The sequence below is a fragment of the Cetorhinus maximus genome, chromosome 15 (genome assembly GCF_964194155.1).
Source record: "Cetorhinus maximus chromosome 15, sCetMax3.hap1.1, whole genome shotgun sequence".
NCBI lineage: Eukaryota > Metazoa > Chordata > Chondrichthyes > Lamniformes > Cetorhinidae > Cetorhinus > Cetorhinus maximus.
The window spans coordinates 95,525,616-95,546,018 of record NC_135893.1 but is presented as its reverse complement, the minus strand read 5'-3'; the positions used below and the strand labels follow the sequence as shown (position 1 = coordinate 95,546,018).

The window sequence follows — 20,403 nt, the reverse complement described above, 5'->3', positions numbered from 1 at the left end:
TTTTCCCACCACAGACGTTAAACTGACTGGCCTGTAGTTGCTGGGCTTATCTTTATGCCCTTTTTTTGAACAAAGGTGTAACATTTGCAATTCTCCAGACCTCTGGCACCGCACCTGAGTCTAAGGAAGACTGGCAAACTATGACCAGTACCTCCACAAACCCATTATAACTACTCTATAATTCTTGTAGCTCTTTGTAGTTTCCTTGCAAATTTGTTCCTCCACATCCTTTCCACCAGATGGTGGCCTATAGACTACATCAAACAATGTAATTGCACCTTGTTTGTTCCTTAGCTCTAGCCAAATAGATTCTGTCCTTGACCCCTCAGGGATATCCTCTCTCTCCTGCAATGCAATGCTCTCCTTAATCAATACCGCCACTCCTCCCCCTTTCCTCCTTTTCCTACCTTTCCTGAATACTTTGTATCCAGGAATAATGTTGAATGTTTTAATCATGTTTAACGTTTCCCATTATGAGGCCTTATGATTGTTACTGAAAAATTATAGAATCATACAATGATACAGTGTAGAAGTAGGCCTTTTGGTCTGTGCTGTGAAATCTATCCAACTGTCCCACTCCTGTCTTCATTTATGTGGTATTGCCATTTGCTTTGACATTTTTTTATTTAGTCACTGGATTTCAGTGTCATTAGCATGGCCAGCATTTATTGCCATCCCTAAATAATCTTGAGAAGTTGGTGGCGAGCCACCTTCTTGACCCCCTGCAGCTTATGCGATTGTTGTAATATGCCTTTAAGGGGTAGCAGCCAACGCTCTTCCCTTAAAATAATGGGATGCGTCTATCCCTCAAAGGAATATTACAAATGTGGGATAGGGAGGATGTTCTAGCATTGTGGCCTCGAGGCATTGAAGGCACAGTGATATATCCCCAAGTCAGGATGGTGTGTGACTAGAAGGGGAACTTGGAGGTGATGGCGTTTCCATGTGCCTGCTACCCTTTGTTCTTCTGGGTAGTGCAGGTCTCGGGTTTGAAAAAGGCTGCCATAGAAACCTTGGTGAGTTGTTGCAGTACATCTTGTAGATGGTACACATTGCTGACCCTGTGCACTGATGGTGGAGGGAGTGAATGTTTAATGTGGTAGATGGGGTGCCAGTCAGGGGGTGCTGCTTTGTCTTGGATGGTGTCGAGCTTCTTGAGTGTTGTTGGAGCTGCACTCATTCAGGTTATTTCATCACACCCCTGATCTGTGTCTTGTGGTTGGTGGACTATTGACCATCCAAAAGATATATGTTGTATATTAAGTGGTAGATATGAAATTTTATTTTTGTTTTAATGTTGCTTTCTATATTTTTAAGTGCCCGGCCAGGTTGTAGGTTCGTGATGTAATTTTTCAAATCAAGTTGAGTTGTTGTGAGAAATTTTCTTTGTTGTCTGCTGAAGTTTGCTCTTGGTGTACATTAAAACATGCCAGTAGGTATTCTGTTCTTTCCTATGACTTTTACGATGTTCACTGTCAGTAATTTATAAAAAATCAATTAGAAAGAATTAAGCGTCTTGTGTGTTTCTCCACAATTCTGCTGACCTTTTGTTTTCTATGTTTGAAGAGGGGATACTGAAGATGCCATCCTCCGATTCCCGCATTAGAGAAACAACGCTTGATGGTACCAGTGAGTTGAGCATATTCTTCATATTTCTCATGTATGCAGTTGAATTTGCCTGTGAAGTTAGCTCCTACAGCAGAATATTATTAAAGATAAATAACTAAGACAAATGTAATTCTAGATGGAAGAAAATAGCCAACATACTCCCTGCCTAACAGCAATGTGAGTTATTTTTATTTATTATTTCATGAGGTGTGAGCATCACTGACAAGGCCAGCATTTGTTGCCATCCCTAATTGCCCTTGAACTCAGTGCCTTGCTAGGCCATTTCATACATCAGTTAAGAGTCACCCACCTTACCATGGGTCTGGAGACACATATAGGCCAGACTTGGGTTAGGATGGCAGATTTCCTTCCCTAAAGGGCATAAGTGATCCAGATGAGTTCTTATGACAATTGATGGTAGCTTCATGGTAGCTTTCAGTTCCAGATTTTTATTAATTGAATTCAACTTCCACCAGCTGCCATGATAGAATTTGAACCCAGGTACCCAGAGCATAAGGTTATGCTCCCCAGATGATGTAATGTCCAGTGACATTACCACAGTGCAACCATCTCCCACCTTGTGTACCTACATACCCCACCTGGACTGCAGCAGTTCACGCAGGCAGCTCGCCTCCACCTTCTCAGTTAGGGATGAGCACCAAATGCTGGCCTAGACAGCATTGCCCACATCGTGCAAAAGAATAAAAAAAAATCACTGTAGTTACACTTCATATAAAAAAAGGATGAACCTAGCTTTTATCATACATTCTCAGAATCACTGGCAAGGGAGACATTTATTGCCAATCTCGAGTCGTAGGCCTTTATGTTAAACCACAAGCAGTCTCTGTGGGGACTGATGTTAGAGAATCTCTGTTGCAGTTTGATACAAGGAAAGCTTGCGAGCTATTTTGGAAGGCAGTTGAATCTGGTATGGCTGGAGTCACATATAGGCCAGATAGGGTTTCCTTCAGAAGGGAACATGAAGTACATTTGGATTTTCACACCTTTCCAACAGCTTTATGGCCACTTTCACTGATAGCAGCTTTTGTTTCATTTCCAGACACTTTTTTCCTCTCTAAATTCAAATTTTCAAACTGCCATGCTGGAACTTGAACTGACATTCTCTGGATTCTTAGTGCAATCCCCCTGAGTGGTCTATTATCTGAAAATGAAACACTTGCTGGGCTATGGGGAAAAGGCAGGGGGGTGTGGCACTAGGTGCCTTGCTCTTGCAGAGAGCCAGCACAAACACGACGGGCCCAATGGCCTCCTTCTGTGCTGTGACTCTACTCCAGTGACTTATTGCCACCACGTTGGAGAAATTAACTTTTTTTGAAGTTGCCAAACTTTTTAAACTTCGGAAAGTTGGGTGTTTTTTTTGGCATTTGCTGAGGGAGAGTCAACTGATTTGCTTTCAAAAATGTTAAGGGAAAAAAACGGCAATGGGAGAATGGACTTTGGGGAGGGTGCGGGGTGGAGGTGAGGTTAGGGACAATTTGAAGGGCGAAATGTTCAGCTCCACATTGACAACCTGCGGGGTGAGCCTGGGGCAAACAAACTGATCCTGTGGTTGTTGATGATGTTGATGACGTTGGGCCGGATGCCCCGCCCCTCCCTCACTGCCGGCAAGCTGCGCCTGCGCCTTGCGGAGGTGACATCTGCGTCGCGCCGCCATTTTCTCCACGGTGCGGAGCCAGCGGGGCTGTAGACGGAGGCCGGAGAGAGGAGGGGAACCGGACGGAAGGAGGAGAGGCCTGCAGGCCGAGAGCAGCAGGAGGAGGATCCACCGCAGGGCCTGGCGGCCGCCAGCACCGCCACAGCGACGACAACAAGTCACAATCAGCCCCCTTCTCCCCACCTACCACCCCCCCCCACCCTTCCTAAAGCCCGGCGCCGCCGCGTCGATTTTTTTTTTAAAACCCGCCCTCCCGCCTCACGTTTCCACTAAATAAAAATCCGTGAAATTTTTATTTATTTCCCCCCTCCTTCTCCTCCTTTTCACCCCCCTCCCCCGCCAACCCCCCCTTTTTTTTTCTTTACTCTTTTCCCTTCTTCACCTCCCCCTCCCGCCCAACCCCTCGGGAGGCGCTGGCTCTCCCCACCTTTCTCGGGGCAGGTCGAGGCGAGTTCCCCCTTTGCCGTGACAAGCGGGGAGGGGGGAGCTTCGAGCGCAGCACTCGGCCGAAATTGGGCGCATAGCGAGCAAATACGTCCGGGTTTCCGTTCCTGCCACCCGAGAGCCGTCTCTCACGTCCCACCCGCCGGCTGCCGACGCGAGAAAGGCCGAGGCGGAGGCCGACTTGGTCGAGACCATGAACCACTGCACCAAGCCGAATGAGCAGCACCTCAGCGAGCCCGAGGAGATGGAGATGGAAGGTAAGAGGGCCTCGAGGGTGGAGGTGGGGGGTGGGAGAGAAATCTAGGCCCCTTTGGTGGACTCTCCCTCCACCTCCCATCCCTTTAAATCTAGTTTTCCGTCGGCGGGTTAAAAAAAAATGGAAAGTGACGGTTAGGCCGCAGGGCTGAGTGAGCGCGGGGTTTCTCACCCTTCCTTCTCTCCCTCCCCCCCAATCTCCTCTCCCTCCCCCCCAATCTCCTCTCCCTCCTCTCCTCCTACCCCTCCTAATGGGAACCACGCGTAGGCCACAGGCGCCATGCTGCAACCTCTCAATATTAAACCCAACCGAGCTCCCCTGGCCACCCCCCATTAATCTTTTACCTTCAACCATTTGAAAACTCAATTGAAAAATTCGATGTGAATTAAAAAACCCCCGCCCCCCCAAAATTTGTTGCTACTCAAGTGAACAGGCCGTTTATATATATATATATATATATATATATATATGTGTATGTGTTTATATTTCTATCTCTGTAAATGTTGTTTGCTTTCTCTGCCTCGCTTTTTTTTTTGCAAAACGCCACAAACACAAACAAGGCCCGTGGACTTGGAGGGTTTGAGAGGTGATGGAGACTTCACTGCTCTCAGATCTCTCCTGCAGTATTTGCTATCTCATGCTGGCCTTTCCAAGCTATGATATTTCATCTGCCATTGCAACCCCCCCCCCCACCCCCAAACAAACCACACTGGAGATTCTACAACGACAGTATATTAATAAGCTTTTACTCAAGTGCCTCCTAAAGGATTTATTTGCACAATCGAAGTGAATATTTGCTTCTAGTTTTTAAAAAATTTTGTTTTCCTACATTATGTTTAATGCTGCTAATTCAGTGAACACTCAAGCCCATTTAAACCTTATAATGGATAAAGTGTTTTTTTCCTTTCAGGCTTTCAGTAATTTAATTTGAGGTTTGGCCTCTGTTCACGTTGTAAATGAATATTGGTGAATGTTCTTAAATTTTAATGATTTGAACATTGCTCACATTTACACACTCAGTATGGAGGATTGAATCCTGAAAAGCAGTTGTCTGGGCATTTTGCATGTCAGTGAATTGCTGTTATGACCCAGAATTTACTTTACAGCGAAATAGTTTTACATTTTCAGTGGCCGTTGTTGTGCTTACAAATCATGTCATATAAGTGAAGGAGTAATAAAGCCAGTCATGGTTTGATAATTATATCGCATGCGCAACCTCTGGACATCCTAAAGTGCTTTATGGCTAATGAAGTATGCAATTCTGGGAACATGGCAGCCAGTTTGTGTACAACGAGATCTCACAAGTAGTAAAGAGATAATGACCAGATAACCTGTTCTGCATGATATTGGTTCAAGGGTTTGAAAACTAATGGCTCTTGTGGACTCAGACTAAATAAATGTCTTTAGATTTCCCAGTTGTATCCATTGATGTTCTTGGTAAGTATACTGCCAAATATGGCACTGAGCCATATTGACCATAAAGGTCCCAAGTTTAAGCTTGTGGGCTTCAGTGGTAGCTGCACACTTTTCCTCCATCTCATCAATGAGGAGAAAATAAGCATTCTTCCTCTTGGTCACTGTTCAGTGATTGCCTGCTGGAAAGTGTGCATGAAGAATGGCCACTTTAAATGTGACATTAGAGGACTGCTGACACCTGTGAAACCACTATTTGAAAGCAGGGAAGAAAGTTGGTTAGAGTGGGACTGTCATTCTCCATGATTTTTGTATCTAAGCAGTATTGATCAAGGAATCAATTACAGCAGTAAGGAGGGATGACATCTTAGAAGGCTCCTCAAATTAAGCCATATGGGTAGAACTGAAAAACAAAAGGAGCAATCACATTGCTGGGAGTGTACTATAGGCCCCTGGACAGTCAGAGAGAAATAGAAGAGCAGATATGTAGGCAAATTTCAGAGAAGTGTAAAATAATAGGGTAGTAATAGTGGGGGATTTCAACTTTCCCAACGTTAACTGGGTTAGTCATAGTGTGATGGATTTAGAAGGAGCGGAATTCTTAAAATGCATCCAGGAGAGCTTTTAAGCCAGTATGTAGGGCCTTCTACTTAAGGGTCCTGGACTTAATTTTAGGGAATGAAGCCGGGCAAGTGGTAGAGGTATCAGTGGGGGAACATTTTGCAGATAATGGTCATAACTCCATTAGATTCAAAGTTGTTATGGAAAAGGACAAGGATGGGCCAGAAATCAGAGTTCTAAGTTGGGGGAAGGCCGATTTTAATAAGATCAGATATGATTTTGCCAGAGTGGACTGGGAGTAGCTACTTTTAGGTAAATCTGCGTCAGAGCAGTGGGACTCATACAAGGAGGAAATAGGGGGAGTACAGGGCCAACATATTCCAGTAAAGATAAAGGGTGGGACCAACAAACCCAGGGAACCCTGAATGTCGAGGGATATACAGGATTGGATAAAGAGAAAAGGGAGGCTTATGGCAGAATCCGAGGGCTCAAAACAGCGGAAGCCCTAGAGGAGTATAGAATGTGTAGGGGGGAACTTAAAAAGGAAATTGGGAGAGCAAAAAGGGGGCATGAAAAAATATTGACAGGTAAAATAAAGGAAAACCCAAAGTTATTTTACAAGTACATTAAGAGTAAGAGGATAACTAGGGAAAGAGTAGGGCCCATTAAGGACCATAGTGGTGATTAGTGTGTGGAGCTGGAATACGTAGGTAGGATTCTAAATGAATACTTTGTGCAGAAGGACTGTGATACAATGAAAGAAATTAGCATAGAAAGGGAGGAGGTTCTAAGTGGTTTGGCAGGCTTAAAAGTAGGTGAATCTCCAAGCCCGGATGAAATGTACCCCAGGCTGCTGAGTGAGGCAAGGGAGGAGATAGCAGGGGTGCTGGCAATAATGTTCAATATCTCTCTGGTCACAGGAGAGGTGCCAGAAGACTGGAGGACAGCCAATGTGGTACCGTTATTCAAGAAGGGAGGAAGGGATAAACCAGGGAACTACAGGCCAGTCAGTCTAACCTCAGTGGTGGGGAAACTATTGGAAGCAATCCTGAGGGACAGAATTCATCTATACTTGGAGAGGCAGGGATTAATCAAGGACAGTCAGCATGGTTTTGTTAAGGGGAGATCATGTCTGACCAATTTGATTAAATTTTTTGAAAAGGTGACCAGGTGTGTAGATGAGGGCAATGCATTTGACGTAGTCTACTTGGACTTCAGCAAGGCTTTTGATAAGGTCCCACATGGGAGACATAACGAAGGTAAGAGCCCATGGGATCCAAGGCAATTTGGCAAATTGGATCCAGGATTGGCTGAGTGGCAGGAAGCAGAGGGTGATGGTCGAGGGGTGTTTTTGTGACTGAGTGCTTGTGTCCAGTGGGGTTCCACAGGGATCAGTGTTGGGTCCCTTGCTGTTTATGGTTATATATAAATGATTTAGACTTGAATGTAGGAGGGTTGATCAGTAAGTTTGTGGATGACACGAAAATTGGAGGGGTCATAAATAGTGAGGAGGATAGCCTTAGATTACAGGAGGATATAGATGGGCTGATCAGTGGCAAATGGAATTTAATCCGGGTAAGTGTGAAGTGATGCACTGGGGCAGGACAAACAAGGCACGAAAACACGAAGAATGGTAGGACTCTAAGAAGTACCGAGGATCAGAGGGACCTTGGTGTGCATGTCAGCCGGTCCCTTAAGGTAGTGGGGCAGGTAGATAAGATGATTAAGAAGGCATGTGGAATACTTGCCTTTATTAACCAAGGCATAGAATATAAGAGCAGGGAGGTTATGCTGGAACTGTATAAAACACTGGTTAGGCCACAGCTAGAGTATTGCATGTAATTCTGGAATTCACTTTATAGGAAGGATGTGATTGCACTAGAGAGAGTGTAGAGGAGATTTACCAGGATGTTGACTGCGCTGGAGAGTTTTAGTGATGAGGCGAGATTGGATAGACTGGGGTTATTTTCCCTGGAGCAGAGGAGGTTGAGGGGGGACATGATTGAGGTGTATAAAATTGAGGAGCATAGATAGGGTAGACAGGAAGGAACTTTTCCCCTTGGTGGAGGGATCAATAACCAGGGGGCGTAGATTCAAGGTAAGGGGCAGGAAGTTTAGAGGGGATGTGAGGAAGAATTTTTCACCCAGAGGGTGGTGGGAATCTGGAACTCACTGCCTTAAAGGTGGTAGAGGCAGAAACCCTCATACTATTTAAGAAATATTTGGATGTGCACTTGCGATGTTATGGCACACAAGGCTATGGGCCTAGTGCTGGAAAATGGGATTAGAACAGTTAGGTACTTGTTTGACTGGCGCAGACTCAATGGGCCAAAGGGCCTTTTTCTGTGCTGCAGACCTCTATGACACTGTAGGGACTTGTCAGTGCAGTTTCATTTTCTACTGATTATTAATCGATTGTTAATGGCAAATTAATGTGCTTCTATGCTTTTTTCCAATGTTTGCCAAGCACCTTTTCTCGGTATGTATTTTTTTAGACTCAAATTCAAAATAAATTGTGTATTGCATAGCGGAAATGTTCCGCGGATGATGTGCTCTCCAAGCCTCCAGCCAAAGCTTTGAAATGTGGGTGCTAACTGTGTTGACTCTACCTTCCAACAGAAGGTCTGCTTTATGTCACTGTCTTCTCTCTCCACCCCACCCTGCCCAAACCCCCCCTCCCTACCAAACCCGAGGCACTCTACAGTGAGATTGTGGCCTTGTTTTGAGGGGAATTGCAAACCCAGTTTTGTCATGTTTGGCTTTGATTGTTGATGCACCTGAATGTTAGGTGGCAAATAAGCATCAGTCATAAAATACTGCTAATAATTTACCTAGACCTGGGAGTATGGAGAGGACTCATTTTCTTAAATTTGACACATTTAGCAGAACATGTGAACATTGATTGGGTAGGAAAAAGATAAATTTTTCTTTTTGTGCTCGTCATGACTAATTGTGTACCAAGTGCAATTTGGCCATGAAGTCACATGACTCTGATGTTTAAATGTACTCCTTAAGATTGTGGCATTTATGGTATACTGTTTCAAAACAACAGATTCATTGGGTAGATTAAATTACTTGCCTTCTTGACCAAGACATGAGCATATTTTTAATAAGGATTTGGATGTTGATGTTGACTGAAAATGGTTATGTGACAGGTCTCATCACTTGAGTGCTTGCACACAATCGCATTTCCCCAACTGATGACATATTATCTCATCTATGGGCAGATAATTCAAGAAATTATAAAATCACACAATCCGGATTGTATTTCAAATTATCCCTAAATCATCCAGCATTTTGACCATGGCTGATGTTTAAATTGTGCAGGTTGATAAATTGTGTAGACAAAACAGCTCACTGATTTTCTATGTGCAGTTTTACCAAAACCTATCCTGTGTTGTGATCTAGTCCATCTTTTTAGTTGTCTGTTGTGGCTCAGTGGTAGAATTGTAGTCTGAGCCAATTGAGATTAGAGCCCATAATAGAGGCTGACATTTCAGTGCTGCATTCCCTCAGTGTTGCAGCATTTCCTCAGTGTTGCAATGTCAAGAGGTGCAGCCTTTCAGATGAGACATTAAGCCAGACCCTGTCTACTCCCTCAGGTGAATGTAAAATCTCCCATGGTGCTATTTATCCTTCTGTCAACACCACTAAAACGGGTATCTGGTCATCATCAAATGCTGTTTTAGGGACCTTGATGTGTGCAAATTGACTGCCACTTTCTCTACACTTCAAAAGTACTTCATTGGTTGTAAAAGCCCTCGAAGTTGTTCTGGGATTGTGAAAAGCACTATATAAATGTGAGTCTTTTTCTTTTAAACAACTTTCCAGGATAAGTAGAGCTTGTTCTACTGGAGTGGAAATATCTAGCAAATTCTCATATCTTTTCAACTTATTTGTTATGCATGTATAATCTACGTTTTTAGAATATAAAATGTATATACCCTATAAAATTTATGAAAGGTACTATGATTTTAACTTGGCACATTTTTAGTATGGCATTTAAGTTGAAAGGCAGGTTAAATTATCATTAAACCTACTTCTGTTCACATATCTCTTCACTATAGTGTAGAACATGTGAGTTGAAACAGACTTAACTTGAGTGGCTGGAGTATTAATTGATTTATGGTATTGTTCACAAATAGAAAAAAGGTCTTCCCTGTGACTATCTTGCCTCCCACATTTTTTTTTCTTTATGCGCCTTGTCACTTTTCTTGGACTTGATAAGAGAAAGAGAGTACAAAAGCAAGGAAGTTATGGTGAACCTTTATAAAACACTGCTTTGGCCTCAACTGCAATATTGTGTTCAAATCAGGGCACTATACTTTGGGAAGGGTGTGAAGGCATTGGTGAGAGTGCAGAATTGATTTGAGAGAGGTACCTGGGATGAGGCACTGCTGTTATGAGGGCAGACTGGAGAAGCTGGAGCTGTTCTCCTTCAGGGAGAGCAGGTTGGGAGGGAATTTGATAGTGGTGCTGAGGGGTCCAGACAGTAGATAGGGGAAAGGTTGAGCCCCAGAGGACACCAATTTGAAGTGAATGGGAAAAGAACAAAAGCTGATGTGAGGGAGGGGGGAAATTACCCCACCTTCTATTCTGTCATCACCCTGTGATTCTATTCCTGGCTTGTTTCCTTTGCTTTGCTCTTTCTAAATGAATGTCCCCTCTATAATCATTCTTTGTTTCCCAGTTTAGGTTCCAGACATGTTCCTTTACTGATTTACTGAACATGTTTTATGTTTTTGTTTGAAGGTTAGAGCATGCAGTAAGGGGTAAATGCATCTAGTCAGGCGGAGAGAGACCAGGATAAAGGAGAGATGATGTCTAGCAGCTACTGTATCATAATCCTTCGCAGATATAAGGGAAAGGAATTAGCAGCTGGACTAGAAAGGAGTAGTGGATATGGACCTGATTGCCAGCGGTTCAGTGGGCCTAACCAGCAGTGGTGCAAGAGAGAGTGCAACAGGGTCTGAAACTGTCGTAGTTGAGTGTGGGCTGGGGAGAGAGGGACAGGAGCAGAAGTGTTCAGGGTGAACCTGAGCCAGAGCAAAAGCCAAGCCAATTGAGTGATATGGCAGTTGAAAATATTTTTTTTCCCACGATGTAATCTGTGGTTTTGCATGTGGTTAGCATGGGCCACTGTTGGGGATCTGATGGGCCACTGTTGGGGATCTGATGGGCCACTGTTGGGGATCTGATGGGCCACTGTTGGGGATCTGATGGGCCACTGTTGGGGATCTGATGGGCCACTGTTGGGGATCTGATGGGCCACTGTTGGGGATCTGATGGGCCACTGTTGGGGATCTGATGGGCCACTGTTGGGGATCTGATGGGCCACTGTTGGGGATCTGATGGGCCACTGTTGGGGATCTGATGGGCCACTGTTGGGGATCTGATGGGCCACTGTTGGGGATCTGATGGGCCACTGTTGGGGATCTGATGGGCCACTGTTGGGGATCTGATGGGCCACTGTTGGGGATCTGATGGGCCACTGTTGGGGATCTGATGGGCCACTGTTGGGGATCTGATGGGCCACTGTTGGGGATCTGATGGGCCACTGTTGGGGATCTGATGGGCCACTGTTGGGGATCTGATGGGCCACTGTTGGGGATCTGATGGGCCACTGTTGGGGATCTGATGGGCCACTGTTGGGGATCTGATGGTCCACTGTTGGGGATCTGATGGTCCACTGTTGGGGATCTGATGGGCCACTGTTGGGGATCTGATGGGCCACTGTTGGGGATCTGATGGGCCACTGTTGGGGATCTGATGGGCCACTGTTGGGGATCTGATGGGCCACTGTTGGGGATCTGATGGGCCACTGTTGGGGATCTGATGGGCCACTGTTGGGGATCTGATGGGCCACTGCTGGGGATCTGATGGGCCACTGCTGGGGATCTGATGGGCCACTGTTGGGGATCTGATGGGCCACTGTTGGGGATCTGATGGGCCACTGCTGGGGATCTGATGGGCCACTGCTGGGGATCTGATGGGCCACTGCTGGGGATCTGATGGGCCACTGCTGGGGATCTGATGGGCCACTGCTGGGGATCTGATGGGCCACTGCTGGGGATCTGATGGGCCACTGCTGGGGATCTGATGGGCCACTGCTGGGGATCTGATGGGCCACTGCTGGGGATCTGATGGGCCACTGCTGGGGATCTGATGGGCCACTGCTGGGGATCTGATGGGCCACTGCTGGGGATCTGATGGGCCACTGCTGGGGATCTGATGGGCCACTGCTGGGGATCTGATGGGCCACTGCTGGGGATCTGATGGGCCACTGCTGGGGATCTGATGGGCCACTGCTGGGGATCTGATGGGCCACTGCTGGGGATCTGATGGGCCACTGCTGGGGATCTGATGGGCCACTGCTGGGGATCTGATGGGCCACTGCTGGGGATCTGATGGGCCACTGCTGGGGATCTGATGGGCCACTGCTGGGGATCTGATGGTCCACTGCTGGGGATCTGATGGGCCACTGTTGGGGATCTGATGGCCTATGCTAACTACAAGATACCATACACTAAATATAATGTTGCTGGCTTATTGCAATACTATAAAAGTGCAAATACAAAACCTTTTTTGTTGATGTTTTAAAATGAAGTTGCCATGATAGCCAGAAATGAAATGGTGTTCTCCATTTTACACTAAAGATTGAAATTACATTGACATTTTCCCACAGTAGATTAATTATGCAATCTTAAATATGAATGTATATGCATTGCATATGGATGGTTTTGTTTCAAGTTTTTTAAGGCATGCTCCTTTTTAAATTGAATGCTTACAGACTAAAGATAGTATTGTGGAGTTTGTATGAAAACATCTGGGATTATCAGAGAATGTTAATGGACATTGCAGAGCTTTTCACCTTACGTGTATATCTGCATTATATATTGTACCCTGGAATGTATTGGAAAGCCAAATATAGTGTACACAGTGTAGTAGGTTTGAGAAAAGTTTCCCCTTAACTTCAGATTTTCACACAGGTAATGTAGACGTTTTTAGATACAAGAGAATTTAGTGCAGGTTCCTGTTCCCTTTCACTGTGGGAACTCAACTTTCACATTTCAAGCTTTCCACCATATGTGGTTTTTACTACTGTCAGCTTTCCCTTCTGACATGTTCTGCCTTACAATAGTCACCGTAGAGGTGAGGTGAGAGTGACTGCCCTTGGTATCAGGGCAGCATTTGACTGAGTGTGGCATCAAGGAGCCCTGACAAAACTGGAGCCAATGGGAATCAGGGGGAAAACCCTCCGCTGGTTGGAGTCATACCTAACACAAAGGAACATGGTTGTAGTTGTTGGAGGTCAACCATTCAGTCCCAGGCATAAAGGCAGGTGTTCCTCGGTAGTGTCCAAGGCCCAACCATCTTTATCTGCTTTTATCAATGACTGTCCCTTGTCAGCAGGTCAGAAGTGGGAATGGGCAATTATCAGTGTACAATGTTCACCATTCATAACTCCTCAGATACTGAGGCAGTCTGTGTCCATGTGCAGCAAGACCTGGACAACATTCAGGCTTGGGCTGATAAGCGGCAAGTTACGTTCATGCCACATAAGTGCCAGGTAATTACCATCTCCAACAAGAGAGAATCTAACCATCTCTCCATGATACTCCATGGCATTACCATTGCTGAATCCCCCACCACCATCATCCTGGGTTACCACTGAGTGGGAACTGAACTGGACCAGCCACACAGACATTGTGGCTTCAAGAGCAGGTCAGAGGCTAGGAATTCTGCAGAGACTAACTCATCTCATGACTCCCCAAAGCTTGTCCACCTTCTACAAGGCACAAGCCAGTATTGTGTGGCATACTCTCCACTTGCCTGGGTGAGTGCAGCTCCAACAATGCTCAAGAGGCTCAACACCATCCAGGACAAGCAGCCCGCTTGATTGGCGCCCCATCCACCACCTTAAAATTTCACTTCCCCCTCCACCGGCATACAGTGACAGCACTGTGTACCATCTACAAGATGCACTGCAGCAAGCTAACCAAAGCTCTTTCAAAAGCACCTTCCAAACGGCGATCTCTACCACCAAGAAGAACAAGCATAGCAGATGCATGGGAACACCACCTGCAAGTTCCTCACAAAGGCGCACACCATCTAGACTTGGAACTATGTCACCGTTCCTTCACTGGGCCAAAATCCTGGATCTCCCTCCCTAACAGCACTGTGGGTGTACCTACACCACATGGACTGCAGTGGTTCAAGAAGGTGGCTCACCACAACCTTCTTGAGGGCAATTAGTGATGGGCAATAAATGCTGGTCAAGTCAGCAACGCCCGCATCCTGTGAAAAATAAAGGGAAATTCTGACATTGTAAACAGCTTTAGTATTGTTATATACTCAAGGCATTTCACATGATCTAAATATGATGACTCTGTATGTTCAGGAAGTAGGTCTGTAATGTGCATGCAGGTAAGTTGTAACAAGTTACTGTGTAGAGAGACAATCTTCTAATAAAGCTTTGGAATTTATTCTCAATGCCAAATCCAGCAAAAGAGCATATTCTATTATCGAATTTCAAATGTGGGCAGTATTTTAAATTAGTTTTTTATTATGCATGGAATACTTATGAGAGAGGATTGCAGAGTTGCTTTGGTACTTTGCTTTAAGTTGTCAGTATAATGTATGCAAGTTAATATCCTATGCTCAAAAATTTGTACATAACTTCAAGTTTACCGAATATGCAAACTTTAATTTTATACTGTGTTGCCTCAGCTTTACACCTGTTGTGCAGCTCTCAGTCTATTTTCCACCATTTCTAAAACCTGAGTGGGAAGAGGGTACTAAACATACTGGTGTAGCTCATCTTCTGTTTTATCCAACTTTGTACACCTATGACTACATATACTTAACCTAGATACTTTGGGTCTGGCATTTGTGCAGTTATTGGCACAGAACCAAATACATCTGAGTACACCTGTCACCATTTGTTATGGAGTGTGTACCAGTGGGAGTATATCAGTACTTTAACTGAAGAAAATATGTTGTAGAATGATGCCTTATTTTGTTCCTAGATATCTTTGTTACTGACCAATGAAATCTCAATTTTATTTTACTGAGGTAAATTTTATCAATTGTAATTAGTAATTTATTTCTATAATGTGAAACTCAGGATTGTAATTTAGTGTTCAGATGTTTTAACTCTGGCAATACTTGAAAGCTTATAATGTCAACAAGATGATAGCCTAGCTGTTTGGCTCTCAGCATCTTTAACTTCATACCGAATTCAGCTTCCTTGAGCGCTCGCTCAGTCTAAACCAGATTGTGTACAGACCTTGGCTTTCTGTTCTGCTATTCTTGCATCAAGTGATTTTGCCCTGGTTGGGATGGGGGTTCCATCATCCCAATGGTAGAATTGTTGACCCAGGAAAATGTGGGTCCTATCATTGAGATAAAGAAAGCTGTTCTTGCCTGGTTTCTAATGTCCCACCAAAGATGCATTAAAATCCCCATTCAGTTTCTAAATCCCTCTGGCTTGTTCTATCCTGTTTTGCAAATCTTTTCCAGATCGATCACTGCGTTCCTTTGTATATTATTCATTGCTTGTCCCTGTATATTTCTCCTTTGCATTGCTGCAAAAGTGTCTTATCTTGCTGTCAGATTCCTTTACTTTAAGCTTGGTGTCAACCTCTTCTAAAGAGTTCTTTTTCTTCTGAGATATTTTAGCTGAGAATTGACTTTTACTGGGATTAGAAGTTTAGAAAAATTTACAGCAGAAAAGGAGGCCATTCAACCCATTGTGTCTGCCAGTGGGGGAAAAAACACTTCAACATAATCCCATTTTCAGCTCTTGATTCACTGTATTGCTTTTCATTCATGGGAGGTGGACATCACTGGCTAGGCCAGCATTTATTACCCATCCTGAATTTCCCTTGAGAAGGTGGTGGTGAGCTGCTGCCTTCTGCAGTCCATGTGGCGTTGGTACACCCACAGTGTTGTTAGGAAGGGAGTTCCAGGATTTTGACCCAGTGACAGTGAAGGAACGGTGGCAATATTTCCGAGTCAGGATGATGAGTGGCTTGCAGGGGAATTCCAGATGATGGTGTGCCCATGTGTCTGCTGCCCTTGTCTTTCTGGGTGGTAGCGGTTGTGGGTTTGGAAGCTGCTATCTAAGGAGCCTCAGTGAGTTTCTGTAGTGCATCTTGTAGATGGTACACACTGCTGCCACTGTGCGATGGTGGTGGAGGGTGTGAATGGGGTGCTAATCAAGTAGGCTGTGGTGTCAAGCTTCTTGAGTGTTGTGGGAGCTGCACTCATCCAGGCAAGTGGAGAGTATCCCATCACACTCCTGACTTGTGCCATGTAGATGGTGGACAGGTGTTGGGAGTCAGGAGGTGAGTTCCTAGCCTCTGACCTCTTGTAGCCACAGTATATATATATATGACTAGTTCAATTTCTGGTCAATGGTAAACCTGAGGATGTTGACAATTGGGGATTCAGTGATGGTAATGCCATTGAATGTCAAGGGTGATGGTTAGATTCTCTCTTGTTGGAGATGGTTATTGCCTGGCACCTGTGTGGCTCGAATGTTACTTGCCACTTGTCAGCCCAAGCCTGGATATTGTCCAGGTCTTGCTGCATTTGGACATGGACTGCTTCAGTATCTGAGGAGTCGCGAATGGTGCTGAACATCAATGAACATCCCCATTTCTAATCTTATGAAGGTCATTGAAGCAGCTCAACATGGTTGGGCCAAGGACACTGCCCTGATAGTCCTATAGGTTACGGCACTGTGTTTTTTAAATGCAGTGAGAGTTTCTCCATTACCCTCTGCTGTACATTGTGATATTCAACTAACCAACCGGGCACCACTTCCCTGACGGCTACCTGAACAGACAATCATCCTTTAGAGTGCTGCCTTCACAAAGGTGTTTTTTCTTCACACAAACACTTTATAGCTCCAAGCACAGGCACTCTATCCTCCCCCCATGTCTGCTGGTTCCACCTGCAGCTTACATCTAATGTTAGTGCTCAGCTCTTGAGAGAAGTCACTCCCCATGCTGGGATTGTAAGGTAAAAGTTTTGCATCACCACTTGGAAATGTTGACTTTTAAAAATCTTAGACGCCCTGCCTGAAACAATTTTTTGACATTTAACAAGAGAAATGTTGCAAAGTTTGCTATTAATAGAATAGTTGATTGTTGGCTGATGTCAGGTGAGCAGAAATCCATATCTCTTGGGGTTTCTCCATGGCAGGATGGTGCTGGTTGTCTAACCTAACCCCTCTCACGTATATTTCCAAGTGAGCATTCATTCCTCACCTGCACCAACCAGTACACATTTTTGTTTATAGAGGCTTTCAACTGCCATTGCACAGAATCACGCAGTGCAGAAGAGGCCTTTCAGCCCATCGAGTCTGCACCGACATGTGAGAAACACCTGACCTACCCACCTAATCCTATTTACCAGCACTTGGCCCATAGCCTTGAACGTTATGATGTGCCAAGTGCTCATCCAGGTACTTTTTAAAGGATGTGAGGCAACCTGCCTCCAACACCTCCCCCCCCGACCCAGGCAGCACATTCCAGACCGTCACCACCCCCTGGGTAAAAAAGTTTTTCCTCTCATCACCCCCTAAACCTCCTGCCCCTCACCTTGAACTTGAACTTGAACTTGCGTCCCCTCGTGATTGACCTTTCAACTAAGGGGAACAGCTGCTCCCTATCCACCCTGTCCATGCCCCTCAAAATCTTGAACACTTCGATCAGGTCGTCCCTCAGTCTTCTCTGCTCCAACGAAAACAACCCAAGTCTATCCAACCTCTCTTCATAGCTTAAATGTTTCATCCCAGGCAACATCCTGGTGAATCTCCTCTGCACCCCATCCAGTGCAATCACATCCTTCCTATAATGTGGCGACCAGAACTGCACACAGTACTCCAGCTGTGGCCTCACCAAAGTTCTATACAACTCCAACATGCCCTCCCTACTTTTGTAATCTATGCCTCGATTGATAAAGGCAAGAGTCCCATATGCCTTTTTCACCACCCCACTAACATTCCCCTCCGCCTTCAGAGATATATGGACACATACGCCAAGGTCCCTTTGTTCCTCAGAACTTCCTAGTGTCATGCCATTCATTGGAAGGAATAATTTGACAAAGTGTATCACCTTACACTTTTCAGGGTTAAATTCTACCTGCCACTTATCTGCCCATTTGACCATCTCGCCTATATCTTCCTGTAGCCCAAGACACTCAACCTCACTGTTAACCACCCGGCCAATCTTTGTGTCATCTGCAAACTCACTAATCCTACCCCCCACATAGTCATCTATGTCGTTTATATAAATGACGAATAGTAGGGGACCCAGCACAGATCCCTGTGTTACGCCACTGGACACTGGCTTCCAGTCACTAAAGCAGCCTCCTGTCATCACCCTCTCTCCTACAACTAAGCCAATTTTGAATCTGCCTTATCAAATTACCCTGTATCCCATTTGCCTTCTTTATAAGTCTCCTATGTGGGACCTTGTCAAAGGCTTTGCTGAAATCCATATAAACTACATCAGCTGCACTACCCTCATCTACACACTTGGTCACCTTCTCAAAAAATTCAATCAAATTTGTTAGGCATGACCTCCCTCTGACAAAGCCATGCTGACTATCCCTGATCAAACCTTGCCCCTCCAAGTGGAGATAGATTCTCTCCTCCAGAATTTTCTCCAATAGTTTCCCTACCACTGACGTGAGACTCACTGGCCTGTAGTTCCCTGGCTTATATCTACAACCCTTCTTAAATAGCGGAACCACATTAGCTACTCTCCAGTCCTCTGGCACCTCCTCCGTGGCCAGAGAGGAATTAAAAATTCGGGTCAGAGCCCCTGCGATCTCCTCCCTTGCCTCCCTCAGCAGTCTGGGACACAAATCATCCGGACCTGGAGATTTGTCCACTTCTAAGCCTGCCAACACCTCCAATACCTTGTCACTCCCTATATCAATTTGCTCAAGAACCTCGCAGTGTCTCTCTCCGAGTTCCATACCTTCATCCCCATTCTCTTGGGTGAAGATGGATGTGAAGTATTCGTTCAACACTCTACCGATGTCCTCTTGCTCCACCCATAGATTGCCCCCTTGGTCCCTAATAGGCCCTACTCTTTCCCTGGTTATCCTCTTCCCATTGATATACTTATAGAATATCTTGGGATTTTCCCTACTTTTACCAGCCAGAGCTTTCTCATATCCCCTCTTTGCTCTCCGAATTGCTTTCTTAAGCTCCTCCCTGCTCTTTCTGTACTCCGCTAATGCCTCTGCTGATTTGTTACCCTTGTTCCTGCTAAAAGCCTCTCTTTTCCTTCTCATCGTATCCTGAATATCTCTGGTCATTCATGGTTCTCTGGGCTTGTTACTCCTTCCTGTCACCCACAGGGAACATGTTGAAACTGTACCCTCCCCATTTCCTTTTTGAAAGCCCCCCACTGCTCTTCTGTAGATTTCCCCACAAGTAGCTGTTCCTAGTCTACCTTGGCCAGATCCTGCCTTATTTTACTAAAATTTGTGTTCAAATCTTGTTCTTCAATGGATGCAGTAGATTGAGCCAGCTGTTAAATTCATTGTACTACCTACTTATGAATCACATAAGCATATTGGACAGTCATTAGTGAATTATTTGTTGGTAGGATTCAGATAATGTCATAAATTGTTTAGTAGTTAGACTTTGACTACATTACTGCCTTTAACCATATGATAGACATCTACCTAGAATTAACCAAAATGATGGCAGTTACTGCATTCAACATTTATGCTGCAACTGTAATGCTTGTGAGAAATAACTTTGGCTTTCCAGAATGTATCTCCCTGCTAAAGACAATTTAAATTTTAAGCCAACCACTATAAACAGGGCTCTGCCTGGATGAATCTTAAATTGCAGCTATTGGATTTAGCCAGTGTTAATCTACTTGTTGATGTTTGTAGGTGACTAGATTATTTTGGGTAGTAAAATATTAAGAATTCCCCATCGCCCATCATCTGACTTTATGAAAAGATTGAAGCTGGTAATTGTTCCCTGCTACCAGCACCACAAGTAAAATTTGTAGCTTCATTACTTCATGGAATTGAATTGCTTTTGAATGCGTTGAACACTGAAGGCAGTTGGGCCGTTTTATGACATCATGAAAAGTTGTTCTGGCGCAAGAGGCTGCAAAGTAAGAATTTTCAGCTGGCTTGATAAACGATTGCTTTTAAAATATTCCTTTCATTAAAGGAAAGTTTAAGCAGCTGTTCAACTGCACATGCAGGTTTCTTGCAGCTCACGGCTTTTCATTGTTACTATGGTGTAAAGAATTGTTTTCATTATAGGCAGTTTAGAATCTGAATGATGGAATTTGGAATAAATTCATTTCACAATACAGAGATTTAAGTTTATTACTATCCTTGGTCATCAGGCTCTAACCTGGAGAGCAGCAGGCAGCAAGCTATGAAAAGTAGGTGCATG

The 20,403-nt window shown here is 44.7% G+C and overlaps 1 protein-coding gene across 4 annotated transcripts in view; it reads left to right on the top strand.

Moving 5' to 3' along the window:
* The first annotated feature begins 3,297 nt into the window (after positions 1 to 3,297).
* The window catches only part of usp7 (ubiquitin specific peptidase 7 (herpes virus-associated)), an 85,845-nt gene continuing 68,739 nt past the window's right edge, over positions 3,298 to 20,403 (top strand). For 3 of the 4 annotated variants that reach the window (XM_078559022.1, XM_078559020.1, XM_078559019.1), the window contains exon 1: positions 3,550 to 3,984. In XM_078559022.1, the coding sequence (XP_078415148.1) occupies positions 3,921 to 3,984 (64 nt within the window). In that variant the 5' untranslated portion in view covers positions 3,550 to 3,920. Of the gene's footprint in view, positions 3,985 to 20,403 lie in introns of all 4 variants that reach the window. The other variant, XM_078559021.1, reaches the window with a different exon arrangement.